This window comes from Spea bombifrons, chromosome 2, assembly GCF_027358695.1.
Source record: "Spea bombifrons isolate aSpeBom1 chromosome 2, aSpeBom1.2.pri, whole genome shotgun sequence".
Taxonomy (NCBI): Eukaryota; Metazoa; Chordata; class Amphibia; order Anura; family Pelobatidae; genus Spea; species Spea bombifrons.
This window is the reverse complement of record NC_071088.1, coordinates 86,831,012-86,852,668: the sequence shown is the minus strand read 5'-3', so window position 1 is coordinate 86,852,668 and position 21,657 is coordinate 86,831,012. Positions and strand designations below refer to the sequence as shown.

Sequence of the window (21,657 nt, the reverse complement as noted above, 5' to 3'; positions counted from 1 at the left end):
TCTGTCAGAGTCATAAAAGGAATCAATTTTAAGTTGATTTTCCTGACAATCAGAGGAGCTTTGCACTCATGTACACTCACCATCGTGGTTCCATAACAAACCATGAGTACTTTGTTGTGTGTAATTGTACTGTTTTGGACAAAGGATCAAAAAGTTAAAATATTAACGCACAAGAACCAGAATTTATTTTTTCCCTTTTGTTTGTACTTTCTGATATTTAATTTCCTGACAAAAAGCGTGAGAAGCTCCTCTATTGTTTTTCTTGATACCTGTACTTGAGCCATCATCCTAAAACACAGGGTTGCAGTGTTTGAGGACCCAAACTCTGCCCCAATTAGTTACAGGAATAATGCATGTTAAACACTAAGGAAGAATAAATATGGCCACATACGTGTTTATGATGAACATACGCATACCTGGGAACTCTTTGACCTACAGTCTCTGAGTTAGTTTACTTTTTTTGCCCATGCAAGGAAGCAATGTTTGGCCTATTTCCCCTCCACCAAAAGCTGTCTTGAGCTACCCCCACACCTACACCTGCCCCTTTATGAAACCATTGTAAATTATTAAACGCTTGACCACCAGGTCTGCCACAGCCACGACGATGTATCAGTCAGCTCAACTTACTGCACACAGGCTGGACTGAAAAGGAGACTAATTTTTTAAGATTTATTAGTAGCAAATAACATTGCAGGGGTAAAAGTTTGCAGAAAACGATTAACACGTTTCATACACTAGTGCCTAATCATACGCTATCGTAGCTAGAAAGTCGGGTAGCCTACATTGTAAAGTTCCTACGTATTAGCATATTAATCATTCTTTTTTCAGAAAACATCATTTCTGTATAAGAGGTATTTCTAGCTCAATTCTGTAACTTAAATGGATATAGTATCTCCTCATTTACATTTCACCAGTTTGAATGCTGGTTGTTAAATAAAAAAAATAGGGATTCTACATTTAGTTGTTGATAATAAGCCATTCATGAAGTGCAATTTGAATTTTAATATCACTGTTACTAGAGATTTATGACCCTATATTATATATTGATATAGAATGACGCTGCTTAATGTTGTACTTGTTAATCCGGCAATTACATCGGAACTAGTGCTGTCTGCTGACAGTTTTGCTATCAATCAATAATACAGTATTTCATTAATTCAATGTGTTCCTTCTCTTTTTATAATCCCACAGGATAATTATTATAAAAATATAACTGTGATGCACTGTGTACTATAAAATGATAAATCAAGACATAAAGCAATTTATGGTTCTTATTTATAAAAGTGTGATAGGTAATTCCTATTTTCTGTATTTTCTGGACCATTAAGACAAAAAAGCAATCTGGTTGATCTTCAGCACTGAATGTAGATCAATTCTGCTTGAATTGATATATATATTCAATGCTGGAGATAAACCTGCACAATTAATTTAATAGCAATCGTTACAAAATAAAAAAGTGATACAAGGTCTGCAACACGGTAAATATAAGATGTATGCATTCAGAATCTCTGAAAATGAGGCAAGACGCCCCACGAAAACAAAGCAAAGAGCTCTGAATTCTTGGTTACAGTTTTGTAGGCTCATTCGCCTCCACGCAGTCACTCTCTCATTCTTATTTAGTTTCTCTGTCATGCCATTACCACTTCTGTGTCTTGCAACTCTGCCGCTAGCAGTCGTTTGAGAAGGTAGGGAAACATTCACAGATTGTGCGAGTGAAAGAGCGTGAGAGTGAATGTGGGCATTGGACAACGAATATTCGTCCAAAACAAATGAGTGGGAAACAGAATTTGTTGCCTAAAAAAAATGAATGGCTCAAAAAAGAAGCAAAATTTGGTCCAGAATAGAACCATTTGCATATGTCTAGTAAATGTCCCTAGTGAAGTAAACAAAATGGTTAATGATTTAAGTAAAATATAAGAATGGTGCAAAATATAGTAGTAGGTGTAATGTGCTGTCAGCAACAAAAGAAGAGTGAAAATTATCAGTAATTATTTTTAGGGGACCTAAAGGTATGTAGGCAGTGCAATAAAGCATTGTATATAGAAAGCAGGGTGCTGGGTTCTAGAGCTAGAACACATTAGTATCAGGAAAAAGGAACTTTTACAGATCTCAGGTCGGGTTTCAACTAAAGTATTGTGTACAGCTCTATAAACCCCATCTCCAGGTTCTAGACATACTAGAGATAATTCAGAGAAGGGTTACTAAAATGATGAGTAGTTTGCAGGATAGAAATTATCCGGAAATACCAAAGGATTTAGATATTTATAGCTTGGAAGAGAGGGGGTGTAAAACATTTATATGCATTAAGGAAATAAGAGGTTGCAGGCTACAATGAGACAGTTTGAGGCTAAGATGTAATGTAAGGAAGTTTTGCACAGTAGATAAAAAATATTGGCAGACTATGTGGGCCGAATATCTTCTTATCTGCCGTCAAAATTGGTCTCTAGTTTGAGAGTGCTTTTTTTGTAACACATTGTTAAATATTGGTTTGTTGTTGGCTTCTTAAACACAACACTCATACTTGCCCAAAATACAGCTGGGAGAAACATATGCTGGATTAACACAAGATTTTGTATTAACTCTCATTGTCTTCACAGATCAAAATGTGATACCTTGTATCAGCTTATACTGGGTCCCTCCCGGCAGGATTCGTTCTAGAGATTGCAGCAGAGCCGAGAGATGAATTGAATTAATTTTACATGGCTTTTATGGATCAATACATTTATTCTGAGTTATTTAAAAACCAATTAACATTCCATTAACACCAAACAGTGATGTGTGTAAGCAATAAGATACTGTTCAGTCATTTTATTTCAAAACTCCAAGTCACAGTGGAGAAGAAAGAACACAATTATTCACGATGCTGACACAGTTAAGATTTTCTTGCTCTTGTTATTGTGCCACATCCTTACAGCCAGATGGTTAAATAGATGTTCAGTGGTTGTTCAAGCAAGGTAACAGCGTCACAAACAGTGTTCAAATTATATTTGCATTGAAAAAACATAAGTAGCTTGAGACAAGGCATTAAGAAGTGCCTCTGAGTCTTCCGCCATGAGATCTCTGTACAGTAAAACCAAACCTTGTGTGCAGAAGTACTCAATCTAATGGGCATATAGATGGTAGAGCCACTCTTGGATCCTAATGCTAAAGATGGAAAGCTATACCTATAATTTACTGTGAAAGTTGCATTCCTGCAATCTATTACTCACCACTAAAGAAAGGAACATGTATCTACACTCATAATAGAGACAAATTCCCATTCAGTCATACCTAAAAACAAAAATAGAGAATAGGCAATATAATACTGATCCACATATCTTTGAAAATGTTATGAATATGGCAGGTATGATGCCACAGGATGGACCAGTGTGCATACATTCGGGAATCTCCGGTCAGCTCCACATAGTCAGATCACTAGTACTACTATAAAAAGTACTTCAATTCATAATCTTATTGAGTGCTTTGTTTCAAGAGTTGTTCTCCATCACCCCCTTACTGTAGTAGGGGTACATGGTTTATGACCTTAAACTTTAATTTAGGAGGTATACAATGACATCCATAGTCACTGGGATGATATTAAAAGTGAGGTTACCTTTAAAGGAATCCAAAATCTGTGAAAAACGTGTTGAGTCTTTCACATGTGAAAACTGTTGCGGAACATATTTTTATTGTTTAAAATATTTTATCTAGGAACAAAGCTAAAGGTTGAAAAATAGAGATTGTCTCTGTTACTATGGGTCCACCGGGAGGCCTTAAAGAGTTGTTATGGAAGAGTATAAAAGACTCAATGATCGCTTCCTACGCTTATAGTGTGTTGCTGAACTGCCTCAATAGCGAGGCATTCAGCAACACCAAAAACCCACACCAGGGTGCACTGTGACCGAGATTTTGCCTCTTGCAAAGTGGTGGGATCCATAATTTTTTTAAAAAAAAAAAGCTTTGTTTTTTTTTTGTTCTGCTTGCAATCATTGTATTGGCACTCTATGACTCGATGGACCTATTGTCAGTTGCTCCTGCATGTGTGCACTTGACCCTCCTGAGAATGCTGTAGACTGCATATAGACTATATTCAACCATGCAAGTTAATGGAGCCCAGCTTTCTAATCACAATATAGGTAGTATCATTGTACTCGGGAGATGTTGCTGAGCACATATTGGGGTGTTGTTTGACTGTGGCATATATTACTGTAAAACTAATTTAGTGTTCTGCTGGCCTGGAGAACATAAATGGCTAAACTGTTGAGGTATGGATAGGCTTGGGACCTTAATATCACAGGCTTCATTTTGAGAACAATACCCAAATTCACACTACCAATCATATTTTAACAAGATTAAAGACAAGATCATGCTATGACGGTTTTCAATCTAATTGTACAATAAGGTTTTCCCTCTAATTTCAACTTTATGTGTGCAGTCTGTATTAATATATATATATATATATATATATATATATATATATATATATATATATATATATATATATATATATATATATATATATATATTACTGAAAAGAACACTAAGACATTCCGCAGAAAGAAGAGAGACGCCTCGCTTTTAGTTTTTTATTATTGATTTCTTTAGGATTGGTATCTCATTCAATGCTGATCACCTCTTTTTGGGGTATTGGTGTACATAGCTGCCGCTGTATATACGCAGTATAGCCTAAAGCAGAGGCGTCCAACCTGCGGCCCTCCAGCTGCTGCAGCACTACATCTCCCACCCTCCTCAGCCAGCCCCAGCAGCAGCTGGAGGGCCGCAGGTTGGACGCCCCTGGCCTAAAGTAAATGCCTGATTGCTCATCTATAATTCTACAAAGCATTTGTTATAGCCATCATTCGTACAATTTTGCCAGAAGAAATGATAACAATCATGATGCACACAATTGATTAATTGATCCCTGAAAAAAAGATAAGGATTGGTGTGGTGGTTTAATGTAATAGAAACAAATTAGACATTAATATAAATATTCAAATTGAACTAAATGGTTAATACGAAATTCAAGCGATCATTCACTAGGCAATAGTTGGAGTGTATGTCTAAATATATAATTTATCATAGTAATTAGGTGCTATCAACAGTTACCATCTGATTCCAATCTCCTGGGTTTTTTTGCATGAATTAATTAAAATCCCTGCATTATGGTTGGGGGGGGGGGGGAACCATATTTTCCTTTGGATGGCTTTGCAATTTTCACTTGATTTTTGTTAAATCACTTTAAACTGTTAGAGATTTTTTTTTTATCTTCATGCTTGTCGCAAAACAAAAGGGAAGCATGCTGGGTTGAGTTATCTAACACAATGTACTTCAGTTTGGACGACAATCAGTACTTGCTGGACCTGCAAGGACGTTTCAAATTACTGAAATATTTCAAACTGTTACGACTTTCAGAATCCGCTATTAGCAATTACAGTTAGCAGAGTATCCAAGGTGCAGTAGTTGAAACATATTTTTAAGGTGGTTCACGCAATTACAGTCACAGTTTGGAGTTAAATAGCAGAATAACAGAATATTTTAGTCTATAATAAAAAAAAAATACATTTGTTTATAAAATGAAAGGTTTAATTTTTCACATCAAAAATAATCATTCCTATGGAATAGATGCCAACAAAACGTATTACAGTCCCTTGTAAGCAAATGATGACATAAAAATCACTGTAGAAAATCAAGCTACGAAGTAAAGAAATCTCAGGTGATATATAATATATATAGTACTGTGCAAAAGTTTTAGGCAGGTGTGAAAAAATGCTGTAAATAAGGAATGCTTACTAAAATAGACAATGTAATAGTTTATTTTTATCATTAAACAAAATGCAAAGTGAGTAAATAGAAGAAAAAATCTAAATCAATCAATAATAGGTATATGACTGTATATAATACATAGCTTCCAACACATCAAATAGCCAAAGAGGGACATTTTTTTTTCAGAGTGTGGTCAGGTGAGGGTTATTTAGGAAGACTTTCTGCGTGACCTATTGGTAGATATTGATTCAAGAGAGTAAGAGATTTATAAAATATATTTCTAAGTCTATGTTTTGCATGCATACACACGAATGTGGCATTTAGGGCTGTAGAACACTGTAATACACTCATACTAAAGCATAGGGTGGTAGGGTCTAGGGGGCGACCAGGCTCCTTGTAGCACCACTGTTCAGTGGGCAAGTTAAAAGAGAGGTAAGTGATCTCCTGATCTGGAGTACTAACAGTATGGAGAACTGTGAAAATTTACATCATCATAAAAAAGGCATCTTATTTATTGCATCACATTAGCACTGACATTGTGGAATCAAAACTTTGCCAAATACTTGAACCAGAACGATTTACAAATTCTTTTTTCTTTTAAGGAACATAATTTTCTTCCATCGCTATGCAAGTAAGGTACTGACACACAAGTAGGACAGAAATCCAAATGTGTCTTTTCCTGGACAGATTTAAAAATATTGTCTTGTCAATTAAGAGTGGTTGCAACCCATATATAATGAGCTAGAAGAAGAATAAGGCATATCGTAAATGTGTTGAAATGACATATAGGCACCAGAAATGAAAAAGTACTTTCTGTTACATAAAAATGTATCTGCGTTTACATTGAGTAGCGCCGTTTGGTTAAGCAATGCCAGACGGTGTTTATTAATCATTGTCTGGATTTTATTTATAAAAAGATTGCAGACCTCTCACAAGTATTTACTTTGTTCTTAAAACCAAAGGGGCTCCTTTGATAGGAGAGGACACTGACGTTGTGATAAGCTTCAGGTTTTCACGTATATAATTACGCCGCTTTCCACTTGTGGGTTGCTTAATATTCCTGCTGCATATTTTCGGGGAGACATTGGTGCGAGGTGTGGTTTTTGGATCCACGCCAATAATTTCATAAGTCCATTGCATGGCTGCTGTCTGCAAAACCAAACAAAATAAAAATAAAACGTTACAGGGGAAAACTAAAATATATAGATTTTATTTGAAATGCTACACAAATTGCATCGTTTAAGCACAGTACTAATTTGGGGCCACAGAACAGTTGTATTCACAAATACAATCTTATTTTAACAAAGTGAAAAAAAAATATTCCTGGAAGGGCTCTTAACAGGTTTCTTAATGCATGGGAAAGGTAAAACTAAAGGAAATTAATTGACTTCCTTAAGCTTAAGATCAGTGTAAAATAATACTATAACCGCTGCTAAATCTCAGGACAGACCTACAGCAATAGATGTTTTATTCTCTTTAACACTTGAGCAGAGTACTATATTTACATGAAAAGCAATCCTTCTTAAATATGATCATCAGCATTCAAAAAACATGTAGGATGTCAGGTGTGCAGCGGTCAAATAATCAATTCATCATTCACATGTAAGGACACATAGGGGATCTATGGGCTGGCTATGAGAACTATTAATATGATAAAACTATATTCTCTGTCTTTTGCCTGTGGTCAAAGCGGTTTGTTGTAAAGCTTTACATGGCTTACCTGGATAGGGAGGGAGCTAATTATATGATGAGCAACACACTTGCAGACTTAACATGTATTTGTTTACTTTAAACGCAAAACTGTAAACAAAGAAATATTGACGTATTGGATCAGTATTGTATGTTTGCTTGATGATGTACAACTGGACTAATCCAAACCAGTTGCGTATAAATAGCTAGATGCAACACTGGTAACTACCGAGGAGATTTTAAGTGCAATGTTTAAAGCTAATGTAGCATGATCTGATTTAAATGATTTAAATATAGACACTACTTGTATAAACGACTACAAACAATGGGCAAAGTGCGAACATTTGTGCATATGCCCTACTACAATATATGAGAAATAGTATATTTGTACATATGAAATCGTTTCCATCATCCCACTGAAGAAGCTACTACATAAACCACTTCACATTCTATCAGGGTACCAACAGCTTTACATATGCATTAGCTTTTTCTGCAAAATGTTTTTCTCTGTTGAAGAAACTTGCACTTTTTGCAATTGTTTCCAATATTAATGCTGGGGATGATGCTGTCAGAATACAATCATTGAGAATGAAAATGCATTTGGATCATTTTTTTTTAATATTCTGTTTTGAATTTCAATATTTCACCCACCGTATTATGTCTGCAAAGAAAAGCAAGTTGCAGTGCTTGTTTAAACGAAGTTATACAAAACATACATTTTTTTTTATCATTCAGATTTTACTGGTGACAGAGGTTTTATAGTATATCTATTTACTTAAAAGGTAAACTCAGGAGGAAAACGTTTCTGCCGTTTTCAAGGTTTATAAACAATATTTAATTTAAACAAAACATTACATAATCAGGACTGGCATGGCATATCAAGACAGTTAGAAACTATGGGTACATAATAGAGTGAAGTAGGTAGTTGTCTAATAATCCCCAAGAACACTACAGCGCCTCATTAGACCAAGAAAGACCTCACTCCAGTATATCCTTTTCAATTATAGGAATAAAAGCCAGAACATAGAAAACATGTTTGTTAACACGCTAGATACTTTATACAAAAGCAATGTAAATTATGAATAAGCTGCAAAACCTGCTAATACCGATATTTAATATTTGGCCACCAAGGCGAATCAAGCAGAGCCATTTTGAACAAAACCCTCACAGGTAGCCTGCTAATATGTTACAGATAACAAAGCACACTGCCAACAACAGAAATACATTTGTTTCGTTGGCATGACTGATAAATAATGCTAGCAGAAAACAGACCAAGGGATTTCTCACTCTCGATCTTACAATAAACCTTATGGCAGCAGCTTCATAAGAGAGTCCATTCAGATGATATTACATATTTATATATCGCTAGCATTCTTCATTCTTCAGCATTATGTTTTTGAAAAAAAGAACTGGAAGAAAACAACTTTGCAAACCTTCCATAGATTTGGAATGTATGCCATGATTCCTATGAACAAGTTAAAGATGCCTTTAAGATTTGTATTGCATCAGGCTTACGGGACACTGTTCTAGTTGCTGCTGTCATGGGTGTGAGATACAGGGTCTGCCATGCTAGTTAACTATACAATGTCATGCATACTGTTTGGTACTCATCATACTCAACATCAACTCTGTTACATAAACATACAACAGGGATCTTATAAGGTGTTGATAGTGTGTCATGCAGCCTATACAATGGGCTTTACAGGGGATATATTTTTATTGGAACATATGGAAGCAAAATAGTGCTTATGTAATCTGTCATCTCAGATATTCCCATGAACACACTTATTGAGTGGATAGTATAATATCCAACATGCACACAAGTTCTGTTACTTTTGTTATGCTTTTTTTTCCTGAATATTACCCATGACCCACAGAAAACATTTTGAGAACCAACTTGGTCTCAATTTGAGGGCATTATTAAGGAAATCTTTTATCAGTGCAATATATATAAATATAAAAATTGCAAAATGTATGATTAATTATGTATTCATTATGCAAATTGGTTGACAGCGAAAGGTATATTAACAAATACATTAATAAATACATTATGTGTAAAATATTACCCGTATAGTATTTAAGGCATAGATTTATTTAAGATGGCTCACCTGTACTACTAGTGTTGCCTTGTGCTTTTTGCTATACATAGTTGGCTTGAATCCAACGGTTATGAGGGTCCCAGTCGTTCCAAGAGGAAGGAGTTCTCCCGTTTGTGGAGACACTGAAAACTCCAGGTCACTGCCTGCTACGAAGTATGCACTGAAAGGCTCCGGGAACCTATGAATAACACAGAAATGCATTCAGTTAGAGTCTGCACTAATCGGAACATTGACCAAGATGAGAGAAGAGGTAAGTTACCTGAAGGTAGATGCCTAACCTTTCAAGGCAACATGGCTTGTTGAGTCAAGGTGATATTTATTTTAACTGTAAATAATCTTGAAACATCTGAGAAGGATTTATCTGATGCTTACATTGATTAAAAGAATATCAATGTCAGAAGCAAGCTCCAGTTCAATCTATCACCACAAGTTGCTGTTCAAACACTGACAGGAATTGGTTTACAATTATATTGATCTGACCTTGGATCTAGCGCCTCGCTGAACCTGCAGACATGTCTAGAGAGGAAGGAAATGCATGCAGTGTTCTGGCTTTAAATAGTAGAGCAATACAAATTGTAAGAGCAGAGTGAAAAAAAACATTACCCACAATTAAGTCAGTCTGTCAAAACAGATACTTTTTATAAGGTCTCTCCACCTCACCACTATGTGCATAATTATGCTATTATAACTAATTCTGATTAGTTAATTTTGATTGGTTGATCTATTCTCATTCTGGGTTTCTTTTTCTAACAGCATATTGTCAGTCCCTATTTAGCTTAGCCAATGTGCCTTTGGGATCGAATATCCCAGCTCCTCTTTCCTCCCTTAAAGTGCCAATGTAGGAGCTCAATGCTTGTGGAGTATGAGTGCATCGCAATGTTCTACAGGCATTGTGTAAATAAAATAGTCCTTTATGACCATGGTTAATCATAGCCTAAAGAAATGCCTATTTTATCTTATGTTTGTTCAAAGACGATTACACATTTCCAAATTTGGTGTACCCATAAAAAGTAGATACATTTTTGTCTAGAAAGGCTTTTTTTGAAAAAAAAAATTAATGATATTCACAATCATTAATTGGCGTAGTTAATTAATATGTCATTTTGTTTCTTGCAGAGTACAGGAATGGTTTAAAATCTAGAAAAATATCTAAGTATTTTTTTAAATTTGCTTTCAAGTGAAATATTTAAATTATATAAAATATTAAAAAAATGGGGGGTGTAGAGTATTCATGCCTGAGGTGCCATTTGGTCTAGGACTGGCCCTGCTGACCCACAATTATTATTCTGTTAGTTTTAATAGTGTCCTGATGTGTTTCTTTTTTCAGATTAAAGAATGTTGCACATTTCTATTACTAAATAGCAGAATCATATCTGCATAAACCGGAATACTGGAACGGCAGAGATAATTTTGCTGCTCTTTTACACATTTCTTAAATACTCTGGCAGGGAAAGATATAAAATAAATTGCATAATTATTACACAGCAAGCTTTGGTGAAATCAGTATTCATCTAAAGAATGAAATAGTGGCATGCTAAAATAAGCCCTCTTCTTTAATTGCTCGTTTTGACCTTTTTCATTGCTATGCATAGAAATCCAAATGCTATGTACACAAATAAATAAGTATTTAATGTTATAATTGCAATCTAATCATCCAGTGGAATTTAAAATTAAAATCATTCAAATAACCTACTCCTACACTCCGACCCGAACTCCACAAATCTTTGGCAATTACAAACTTAATTCCAACTACAAGTCCCCACTGGAATAATTATAGAGCCACATATATCTCTAATTAGCAATTCATTTGGTTCCAAACATTAAAAGTAGGAAAAACATATTTTACATTTAATAACGTGAATAACAAACTTGTAAATTCCCGTGTTATACGACACAAGTCTTCCGCCTATTAAAAGGATTCCATTAGGATATTGTTCAAATAATAACAAAGATAATCTGTAATAATATGTAAGCAGAAGGGCTGTTCTATAATGAAAAGTCAGAAATCCTCCTAAATCAATCAAGAATAACTAAAAGAAAATACTGAAAAAGAATAATAAAAATAATTAAGAATTATTTAGGGGGAAAAAGCAAGGTTCTTGATAATACAATTTTGCAAGAAAGGGCCTATGAAATATTTTTGCACAGACAAGCTAGTGGGGCTAGTGTGAAATCCAAAAGTATTGGTGTAGGTTTTTTGTACGAACAATGGCTGATGACAGGTGCAAACTGACCTTTTACATTACACATTAATTTTTCAAACACGAAAAGGGGTGAATTACCTAAAAAAATGTCTAATGACACACTAAAATGTCTGAAAGAGGGAAAGATCTTATTTATATGAAGAGCAAATTTCTACAGTTAAAATTGGTATCTACAGATGCTAGCTCTCATACCCTGACATGAAGATGTCATGATGATCAAAACTATCAAATAAATCTAAAGCCAGGGCTGTTAATAATTGTACTACTAATTCTGAGTTAGACTAAATAGTGCCATTTGTGCTTTAGTAACTCACACTCCCTAAACATGTCTACTTTTTAATGGAAGCAGTGGTACATTCTCACCTCCTTAGTGACCTTACTCCACTGCTCACATACATCGCACCGAGATATGTCTTCATATCCCAGCACTAAGCATGGTAGGCAGCCGCCGACGTAAGAGGATAAACTTGAATGAAGTTGTGATACGCAACTTGAAACATTTGCTCTATGCAGAACGAAATTGATGAAAATCCTGGCCATATATGGTAGTTCCCAAATCAAGACATTTTAATAGATAAAATGTAGGTACTTTCTCCACTGGCTGTAGATCTGTATTATTTATATACATTTAATACAACAAAAAAAACTTGTTTTATTTTTTGTTTTGTGGGTTTTTTTTTTATTTTATTCGGACAAAATAATGTCTTACGTAAGGAAAAAAGCCCTACTTGTGTTGTAAAAGAAAATCAATATATAATTTGTGTGGGTACGTTCATTGAGCAAGAGGGACATTACCGGTGAACAGAGGCATAGTAAAAACAGGAAAGTTGCTGCTGTTAAATGCTCAAAGTAGCTATTCTGTTTATTTGTACACAGTAGTTGAAAATGTATTGGATGCATAAAAAATAAGACAATTAACCGCATTGTACAGTGATCAATGTCTTGATGGCCAGGAATGATTATGAAAATTCTGAGAAGAGAAAGCTAAGATGGCGGCTCCTTGGCATACATGTAAAGTTGAACACATCTCCTGCAAAGCAAATGCCTGGAGAGTGAGGAAAGGGGCAAGTGAATATGGGGGGACTATGCAGTAACATAAATATGTAAAGGGATCTCGCCCCTTTTTAAAGTGCAGATGATGGATGACGTGTCTCTTTAAAACATCAGTGCTTGGATAGTGTTTTGTTTCTGAATTAAAACACATGCAAATGGATCCTAACAAAAATGTTACATATATATCACTTATACAGCTGCAATGTAACTGTGATACAAACATTTTTACTTATAGCCCTGTCAAACAAAGAGGGATAGATTATTGAATTGGAAAAGTAATTGCTCCAGTTCTGATCCTGAAATAGCACTTTGGATGAAAGCCGATAAGAGAAGCATTAGTGAAGGTAGCATTAAAGTGGATCCAAAGAATCATTATAGTTGCAGGTTGTCAGACAGATCATCACCTGAAACAATTCTTTTTGATTTAATAACGCTTGACAAAAGTTTCCAGAAAAACTTTTAGATTCAAAATTGCAACATCAAATTACTTTCACGTGCATATTGTTCCATTTGTATTCTTTTGAAAGGAAATGAGCTGAAGACAGACTTTTAAACAAGAAAGACTAAAGATTGTTGTAACATTTGTTCCGAGTCACTGAAGTAGAATTTATTTTGGAAGTCTTAACGAGAAATTGTTTGCTTTTACCTTGTCTGACTCGTGAGCCTGAAGCCCACAACGGATTCCTTGTTAAGGCCGATGGCTTCAATATGAATGGTATCGTCCACATCTGGTTCTGTGGCAACCAGCTTTATGGGGAATTTCCATATTCCTCCTGTGGCACACTGGACCACTAATGTGGCAGAGTGTCTAAAATCATATAATCAGTTATTACTGTGGTTTATGTATGTATACAGGGTCATGGTCAACATTTTGTCAAACAATTACATATACCCATGTTTCTGCATTTCCCTGTAAAGTTATGAAATTAGTTTCTATAGATATTAGGTGGGGTGAATCATACATCAGAGAGATACAGAGCATCATTTTTAAAATCGCAATTGTCAAACTCAACTTTGAGCTTTGGACTATAAAGGCTAAAGCTTTTTAGCCATGGAAATTTACAAATAAAAAACTTACCTCATGGTCTTGTTGGGTGCAAAAATGATGTTGAAAATTAATGTTACAATGCCAGTTGGTGCATCCCGTTCTTTCCCGAGTAGTTCAATAGCCACAGAAGACTCCAGATGGGATTTCACTTCTTCCGAATCATACCTCATTTCATATGAAAATTCTTCCGCTGTGTGGAAACCTAAATAGAATATACCGTTAATTATGTCATTTATATATAATTGTTTCACACTTTCTTTTAATAGGGAATTCAGATTACAGAATAAGTGATGCTTTCTTTGTCATTGTAAAATCATGAAGGGTCCTTACACACATGGACCACACACTATTCTGCCCTCTGTAGCTGGAGCATTACCGATTACAGAGCCACCTGTAACACCACCATGAAACAGATGAAAACTATACAATCGTACTGACACCCAGGGATATTTCTGTGATTGGTTATATTAAGCTCCATTGGTGGATGCAGTTTTTCACTTTATTGAATTTGGTACTAAGCCCTAGCAATCCTCAAAAATGTTGTGTTGAACTATAAAAAATTACTAGGAATAATAATATCTCCTGGAAATTATTTGTTTTTTCTGGGCTTTAAGGACCACATTTTATTTGGCAAACCCACCATCTCATTAACATTAACATAACATACTGTATGCAAGCTGGATTTATTGTGCTTTTTTTCTTTTTGCTCCTTTGTATTTTTTCTGGTTGATGCAAGTACATTGAAGCTTATCTAGCCATATAAGTTTAGACTCTTCTTATACACTTTTGGAATATAAAGATTCAGAAACTGTAATAATAATTGTTTTCTGTGCTTCTTTCTTTATTTCATATCTTATTAAAAGTTAATTTTCTTGGTACTGGACTAAGAGGCGGGGTATTTTTGTAAACCAAAATATTTTATCACACATGAATACAGAATCCCAACTGTGTATGTCAGTTTTCATTAGATTATACAATGCTATGCAAAACAACCCAATATTGGATGCTGCTGTTTTTTTCCTTACAATGAGCTAAGTGTAGCTTTTCTTGTCTTTTAGCTTTTGGACCTAATTATGTTTTTCTTACAAAAATAACTTAGAAATTGCTATGGTTTTTAGAAGGATTTATAAGAGATAAAATAAGATACTGGTAGCACAGTGGATGTAAACAAAATAAATCCCGGCCAGTAGAATACATAAGTTTATGTGTTTTTCATATTAAAACCCAAAACAACAAAATATCACAACACTTTACAAGTATTATTATTATTACTCTTCTAAATTCATATTCAGCAAGTAAATTAGCGGTTGCACTTTTGGGATACATATTTATATAGTTTGTAAACACAATGTGCATGCACAGAAAAATATTATACACCACAGAGTCATTGTTAATGTAATTGCATTGTTGTAGAGCAGATATAAGGCAGAGGCTACTTAATTAGATACACCTATTGATTACAGTAGTCCTCAGATGATGCAGCCTTAACACTTCAGGCTATGATGTTCTTCTGTATACTACAGTTGTAAAGAGTATTTGTGGACTTTCTGTCCAGTCATTCTCCTGTGACTTCTTTCAATATGAATTTATACCACAGAGCTGCTGCTCACTGGATGTTTTTTGGTGAAAGTGAATGTGGGCACGGGCAACCAAGTTCATTCCCAAATTTAAAATGCCTCCGAATTTTCAGTAGAACAAAATGGGCAGAGAATATAATTAGTTTCCTTGAAAACAAATGGGCCAAAAATGAACCCAAAAATTTGTCAGAGTCTAAAATCTGGCACCAACAACGACACTATGGTAAGTAATTTCCTTATTTTATTGAAGAACTCACCAGGTCCAATTAGTAGAAGCGCTCCATTAATCATAAGGAAGTTTTATATTAGATAATGCTGATTATCTATAAAAGGCCTGAGGGCTGCCTGTCGCGTGCCCTGTCTGAGGGCTGCCTGTCGCGTGCCCTGCCTGAGGGCTGCCTGTCGCGTGCCCTGCCTGAGGACTGCCTGTCGCGTGCCCTGCCTGAGGGCTGCCTGTCAGGTGCCCTGCCATGAGTTCAGTGCCCAGTCTGTGGGCTCCCAGCCTTGTTCCAGCCACATGCCTTGTCTGAGGAGTTTCAGCCTTGTGTCTGCCAGAGGACAAAGTCTGCTCCGCGCTCCCGTATACCAAGTCTGCTCCACGCTCCCGTATCCCAAGTCCGCCCCGCTCCTGTATCCCAAGTCCGCCCCACACTCCCGTATCCCAAGTCCGCCCCGCGCTCTCGTATCCCAAGTCCGCCCGTGCTCCCGTATCCCAAGTCCGCCCGTGCTCCCGTATCCCAAGTCCGCTCTGTGCTTCCTAACCAAAGTCTGTATCCTGCCGTGGTGCATCTGCATATATATCCAGCCTCTTGTGTCATTATTTGCCTGTCTGTACATACCTACCTATTATGATGCATCGTAGGGTACAGGCAGAGCCCCTGGTATCCCCTGCAACTGGGTTTGCTACAGGAGGGCAAGGGGGTGCAATTCCCCCGCCTAGTTTATTCCTCGCCCCCCCTTTTGCCCCGCCACTGAAATTGGAACCGCCTATTGGACACTGTGGGCAGGGCCAGAAGGGACCACCGGGAAACTGGCAGACCAACATTCATACATGCACACACACCCAGTGGCAGCAGTGCCTCAGCTCTTCGTACTCAATACTAAAGGGGGCCTGGCTGGGGCATCACAAGGGGGCAAAAATACAAAAGGGGCAGTTAATGACAAAGCAGTGTAGAAAATTTTTTTATGCTTCAGTGTGGCAGAGCTTGTCCTGGTGTATGTGTGTTTGGGTGTCGGTGTGGCAGAGCCTGTCCTGGTGTGTGTGTGTGTGTGTGTTTGGGTGTTGCCGTGACAGAGCCTGTCCTGGTGTGTGTGTTTGGGTATCAGTGTGGCAGAACCTGTCCTGGTGTGTGTGTGTTTGGGTGTTGTTGTGGCACAGCCTGTCCTGGTGTGTGTGTGTTTGGGTATCAGTGTGGCAGAGCCTGTACTGCTGTGTGTGTTTAGGTGTCATTATGGTAGATCCTGTCCTGGTGTGTGTGTGTTTGGATATCAGTGTGGCAGAGCCTGTCCTGGTGAGTGTGTGTGTTTGGGTGTTGGTGTGGTAGGTGGATACCAATAACACATTTGTATTACATAACAGAGTCAGTTTTCAGGATGCAGCTAATGTAAATTTATATTTTAATGGTTAGGAAAGGCACAAAATTATTGGTGGGGACGTAGAAAAACTTTCTGTCACTGTAACAGACAAAGATGAAGAATAGTTAAGGCACAGATAGATAGGGAGCCGAATTAAGATAAAATCACATATTTTTTTAAACAAACCATATCTGACTTATATAGACAGTTATTAGTCAGCTCAGCTAGATGTCAGACATGGCAATTCCCCTGGAGAGCTCATCATTCTCTAATAAAGTGGTGGGTGGTGTGTGAATAGCAGGGTCTTTGTGCAGGTATTAGCTGGTATTGTGACAGCTCAGGAGCGCGGAGCGGATTTGGGATCACCAGCACAGGTGATAAAAGGATACAGCAGTTCCATTTACTTTAAGCAGCTGGATACGATCACCAGAATTGAAGGTATATTTTTTTATCAATTTGTATATTATTTTTCTCTCCCTTTTATTATCATCAGGAAAGCCAGTTGTAATTTAATGATCAAGACAACAAAATCATAAAAGGTAAGCCTGCATTTGAACTAACTACTGAGTAGTAAAAAATTCAAAATTTACATACATAAACCTATAGTGCAATGACAACAAATTTAAGAGCCATACCATTGCCGACTTGAACTTCCTCCTGTATTTGGTTGGACATTTCACCTTGTCTCATGCAGGATTTATTTCCTGGCATAGCAGTCTGACCTGGAACAGCACCAGTTAACAACACTTCTATCCTCTCCTCAGTCCGACTTCTTGCTTGACAGGATACAACAGCTGGAATTAAAAAGATCATGCTGTAAGCAAATATCATAATATAAATGCATATTTGACAAGGTCTCTGGTTTCTTCAACGATTGTTTTTATTTAATGTGATAATCTGACCTCTGGAATTACACTACGGCAGTGAGCTAGAATGCCACACAATACACTCAAGACATTGCTCCAACCATTTCACACCCAAGACTTTTGAAAATGTTTTTGAAAGCACCAGTGGCTTTGGATGTTTGGAATGGAAACTGACATGGCTTCCATATGTCTAAAAATCTGGGACAATCTATGTCTTGGACAATAAAGATTCCACCAGTAGATTTGGCATGACAGTGACTGTTTGACATGTCAAATTAGATGTAGGTTCACAGACAAATGCAAGTTGGGTGAATTAGGAGACACCTTAAACATATTACTCACTCACACTATGTGTTTTTTTTATAAATAAAAATAGTGGTTAACAGTTTTCCTTAAAAGCAAATATACTGAACAAAAGAATAACTGAAAATTACTATGGAACTGCCATTGAATCAATATGTTGATGCTGAGGAGCTAATGACCGCTATAATTTAGAATTTTTATTATTATCAATAATATACCTTGCAACAATGTCACATTGTTTAATTTTTCCGTTGGGAGCTTTTAAGCCCATTTAAAGTATCCTTGGAAGATATGTTATTCTCTACCAACAATGATTTTATCAATATCATTCAAGAATATCTGCTCATTTTGTTCTTGTTACTTACAATAGTGCAAAACGTACTTATGGTTCTCAAGCGTTGTGCATAAAAATAGTTTATTCAAGATTCATACACACGTAAACACAGTATACTACATATATTTTTTCAAAAATGAAATCTCTGAATTTTATAATAATCAGTATTTTCTGGCTAGGTGACTTTGAGCCTGTTTCTTGGGCATGTTCCTGAGGGCGTATGTCGGCTATATATTTTTTATTACAGTCAATATCTGTTAGGTACTACAACCACCATAAAAAAATATATTATGTAAAGTATAAAATGTGTGTGTATATATATATATATATATATATATATATATATATATATATATATATATATATATGTGTGTATTTCTACATTATTACATTAATTCAATATGTACAAATGCGACAAATGATTCCCAAAGCCGAATTTATGTCCAAATTACCATTAAAACAGATAGAGCGAGAGTCTAATTATATAGTTCAACTTGCATTGTGGAGAAGAACTTGGAACTTGGTATTACTATCACCATAAAAAATATATTATGTATATATAAATATATATATATATATATATATATACGGTATATAATGTATTTCTACATTATTTCATTAATCCAATATGTACAAATGCGACAAAAAATAGTTCCCAAAGATGAATTTATTATTCAAATTACCATTAAAACAGATAGAGCGAGAGTCTAATTAAATAGTTCAACTAATTGCATTGTGGAGAAGAACGTGGTACTTGGACATCCCTTGAGAAATCTACACAAATGTTTAGTGTGCTTTTGGATCCAGACTGGATTAAATACAAACATGATCTGGAGAAATGGAGCATCAGATACATTAAGCAGTGGTCGTGACACAGTAGAAATTAATTTAATATAGATTAATCACATTACTTCTAATTGTTCAGGTTAAATGGTGGTGCCAATTCAGAATGGAAGTGACAATCAAATTAGATATTGCTATTTTCTAATAAGGGCATTTAAAAAATGTATTCTGGTTTAAGTACAAGTAATGGAAGGTTAAAAAGAAACCTGAAACAACCAGAAGATGTTCTAATTTCAATGCTAATTAAACTGGTTATAATAGGATCATGCTGTGCACAAAATGGAAGATTAGATGCTAGCATTCCCCATTTGTGCCCCTTATGACTTAAGAAATAACCACTGAAATATGTAATGTTACAATGCAGGCGTAGGTGTGCAGATGCAAATAAAAGTAATAAAATGGTAGCTAATAAATACAACTAACAGCTTCCAAACATTCAGCCGTGCAGTACGTAAAAACATCTTAACATTCTAGGTATTTTTGATTAACAGCACAGAAGATATAATATAACCCCTAAACTATACATGAAAATATAAATTAAAATATAAATACAGACAAATATATTCTGAACACTATCCAAGGTCTCCTCCAATCCCAAATCCCAATGTCTGCCACACTCCGCAAGCTCCCTGAGGAGGCTAGAACTTTGCCTAACGAAGCAAAGGACGTCGGTGGCTATATTGACTTATTGATTTATTGATTGATTTTATTGATCTAAAGCTGGTCTTTGTGCACACTATTTTTGTGAGTGCATATATATATATATATATATATATATATATATTTTAACTATATATAACAGAGTCACGCTATGTATACTCCCCCCCCCCCCCACATGTACATTTATTTTTATGAGAGATGTCCAGTCCATGATCACATTGTGTGGTTTGGATGACAACTGAAGGTGCTCTGCACTCTCGCGTATCGTCTATTCTGGGCTTTGGTTAATTCCAGGCTATTACCGTACTTCTCTTCTGACGTTAATCATCTTGTGCTTTACACACTTTTATGTGTTTTCCCGATTATTAAATTGTTCACAGGTGATTGCGTACATTGAACCAGCAGGAGATGACCTCCTTCCAAAAGTAATCAAGGACTTTTATTTGGCATCTTAAAGAAATCCATGTCTTTCTATCAGTACTAACAGATGTATTTATTTGCTTACAAGACTGACAGCTTAAAACTGCATTTCCAAACCCACACAGGAGTAAATAACAACCCCTCCTCAAAATAATATGGCATATGCTGGTAATATATCAGGTTACACAGCTCAGCTTCAGAATGCATACACATATATTTTTTTTTTTACTGTAGTCCATGTTTTCTTTATTAATATATAATGGTTATGTTAATGACCAATGTCAGTTTCCATTGATATGCTCTAGATAATAATCAGAACCAAGAGAAAAAAAAAGAAAAGGAATTGGACAGGGCATAGCAGCTAAAGATAAGCCAAGAAGAAAGAACAAGGTATATTCGGAAAATGACAGGATTAAGGGATAAAGGGAGGATAAATAGAGGAGACTGTGTTAATACACTGTTCTCAGTTATTGTCTGTTTCTCTGGGGGGGGGTCATGCTACAAAGGTGTATGCCTGCTCTATTGTGTCCACTAAACCATCCATTTTCTTCAGGGTATGTGTGTGTAAATATATTATAATATTTCCATAGATAAATGCAGAGAAAATACAGGCATCTTCATTAGAAAGTAAGGGGTATAAATAGTAACCATTTGTCAGTAATACCTGGTGATGATTTGGAAGGTGAGGCTTCTGGTATCCCATGAACGGGATAAATCCATCGTATCCCGGAAATGGCCCCTTCCTCTGTCCTGGTTATGCTGTTTAAAAATGTACAATGCAATTAGTTGTCTTGTTTGCAACCACTTTACAATTGTTTTATATCTGTGTTTACAGTGGAAGCAGAATTTATTGGAAAATGGGGATTTTGTGTCATACTAATGACCAGTCAGAGATCCTGTACTTAATGTACATCCTAATATAAAGACATGCGCATACGTAAAGAAATATTTAGCTCAAATAACTTCTTAGCCCATAGATATTTCCAACTAATACAATTAGGCATACCAGGAAAATACACTGAACTTGCATATATTTACGGTACTATAAACAATATCATTGGCTTCCTTGAAATCTCGCAGTATTATTTTTTTGGAGGGAATTCTATTTATGTCACATAGCTTATGTGTTTAGAATTTTTATTTTGTTCAAATAATCACAATGTTTATATCAATTGACACAAAGTACTACATTTGTCTTTTTTTGTTGGGGGGGATGATTCTACTGAAACTTAGCAGATACTCCG

At 35.9% G+C, this 21,657-nt stretch overlaps 1 protein-coding gene across 1 annotated transcript in view; it reads right to left on the bottom strand.

Annotated features, from left to right (window-relative positions):
* Positions 1–6,603: 6,603 nt before the first annotated feature.
* The window catches only part of CFAP47 (cilia and flagella associated protein 47), a 138,669-nt gene continuing 123,615 nt past the window's right edge, over positions 6,604–21,657 (bottom strand). Inside the window, exons 60-65 of the mRNA XM_053455984.1 lie at positions 21,078–21,172; positions 17,623–17,781; positions 13,866–14,037; positions 13,434–13,595; positions 9,540–9,708; positions 6,604–6,891 (exon numbers count right to left, since the gene is read on the bottom strand). Coding sequence (XP_053311959.1) covers positions 6,682–6,891; positions 9,540–9,708; positions 13,434–13,595; positions 13,866–14,037; positions 17,623–17,781; positions 21,078–21,172 — 967 coding nt within the window. The 3' untranslated portion in view covers positions 6,604–6,681. The remainder of the gene's footprint in view (positions 6,892–9,539; positions 9,709–13,433; positions 13,596–13,865; positions 14,038–17,622; positions 17,782–21,077; positions 21,173–21,657) is intronic.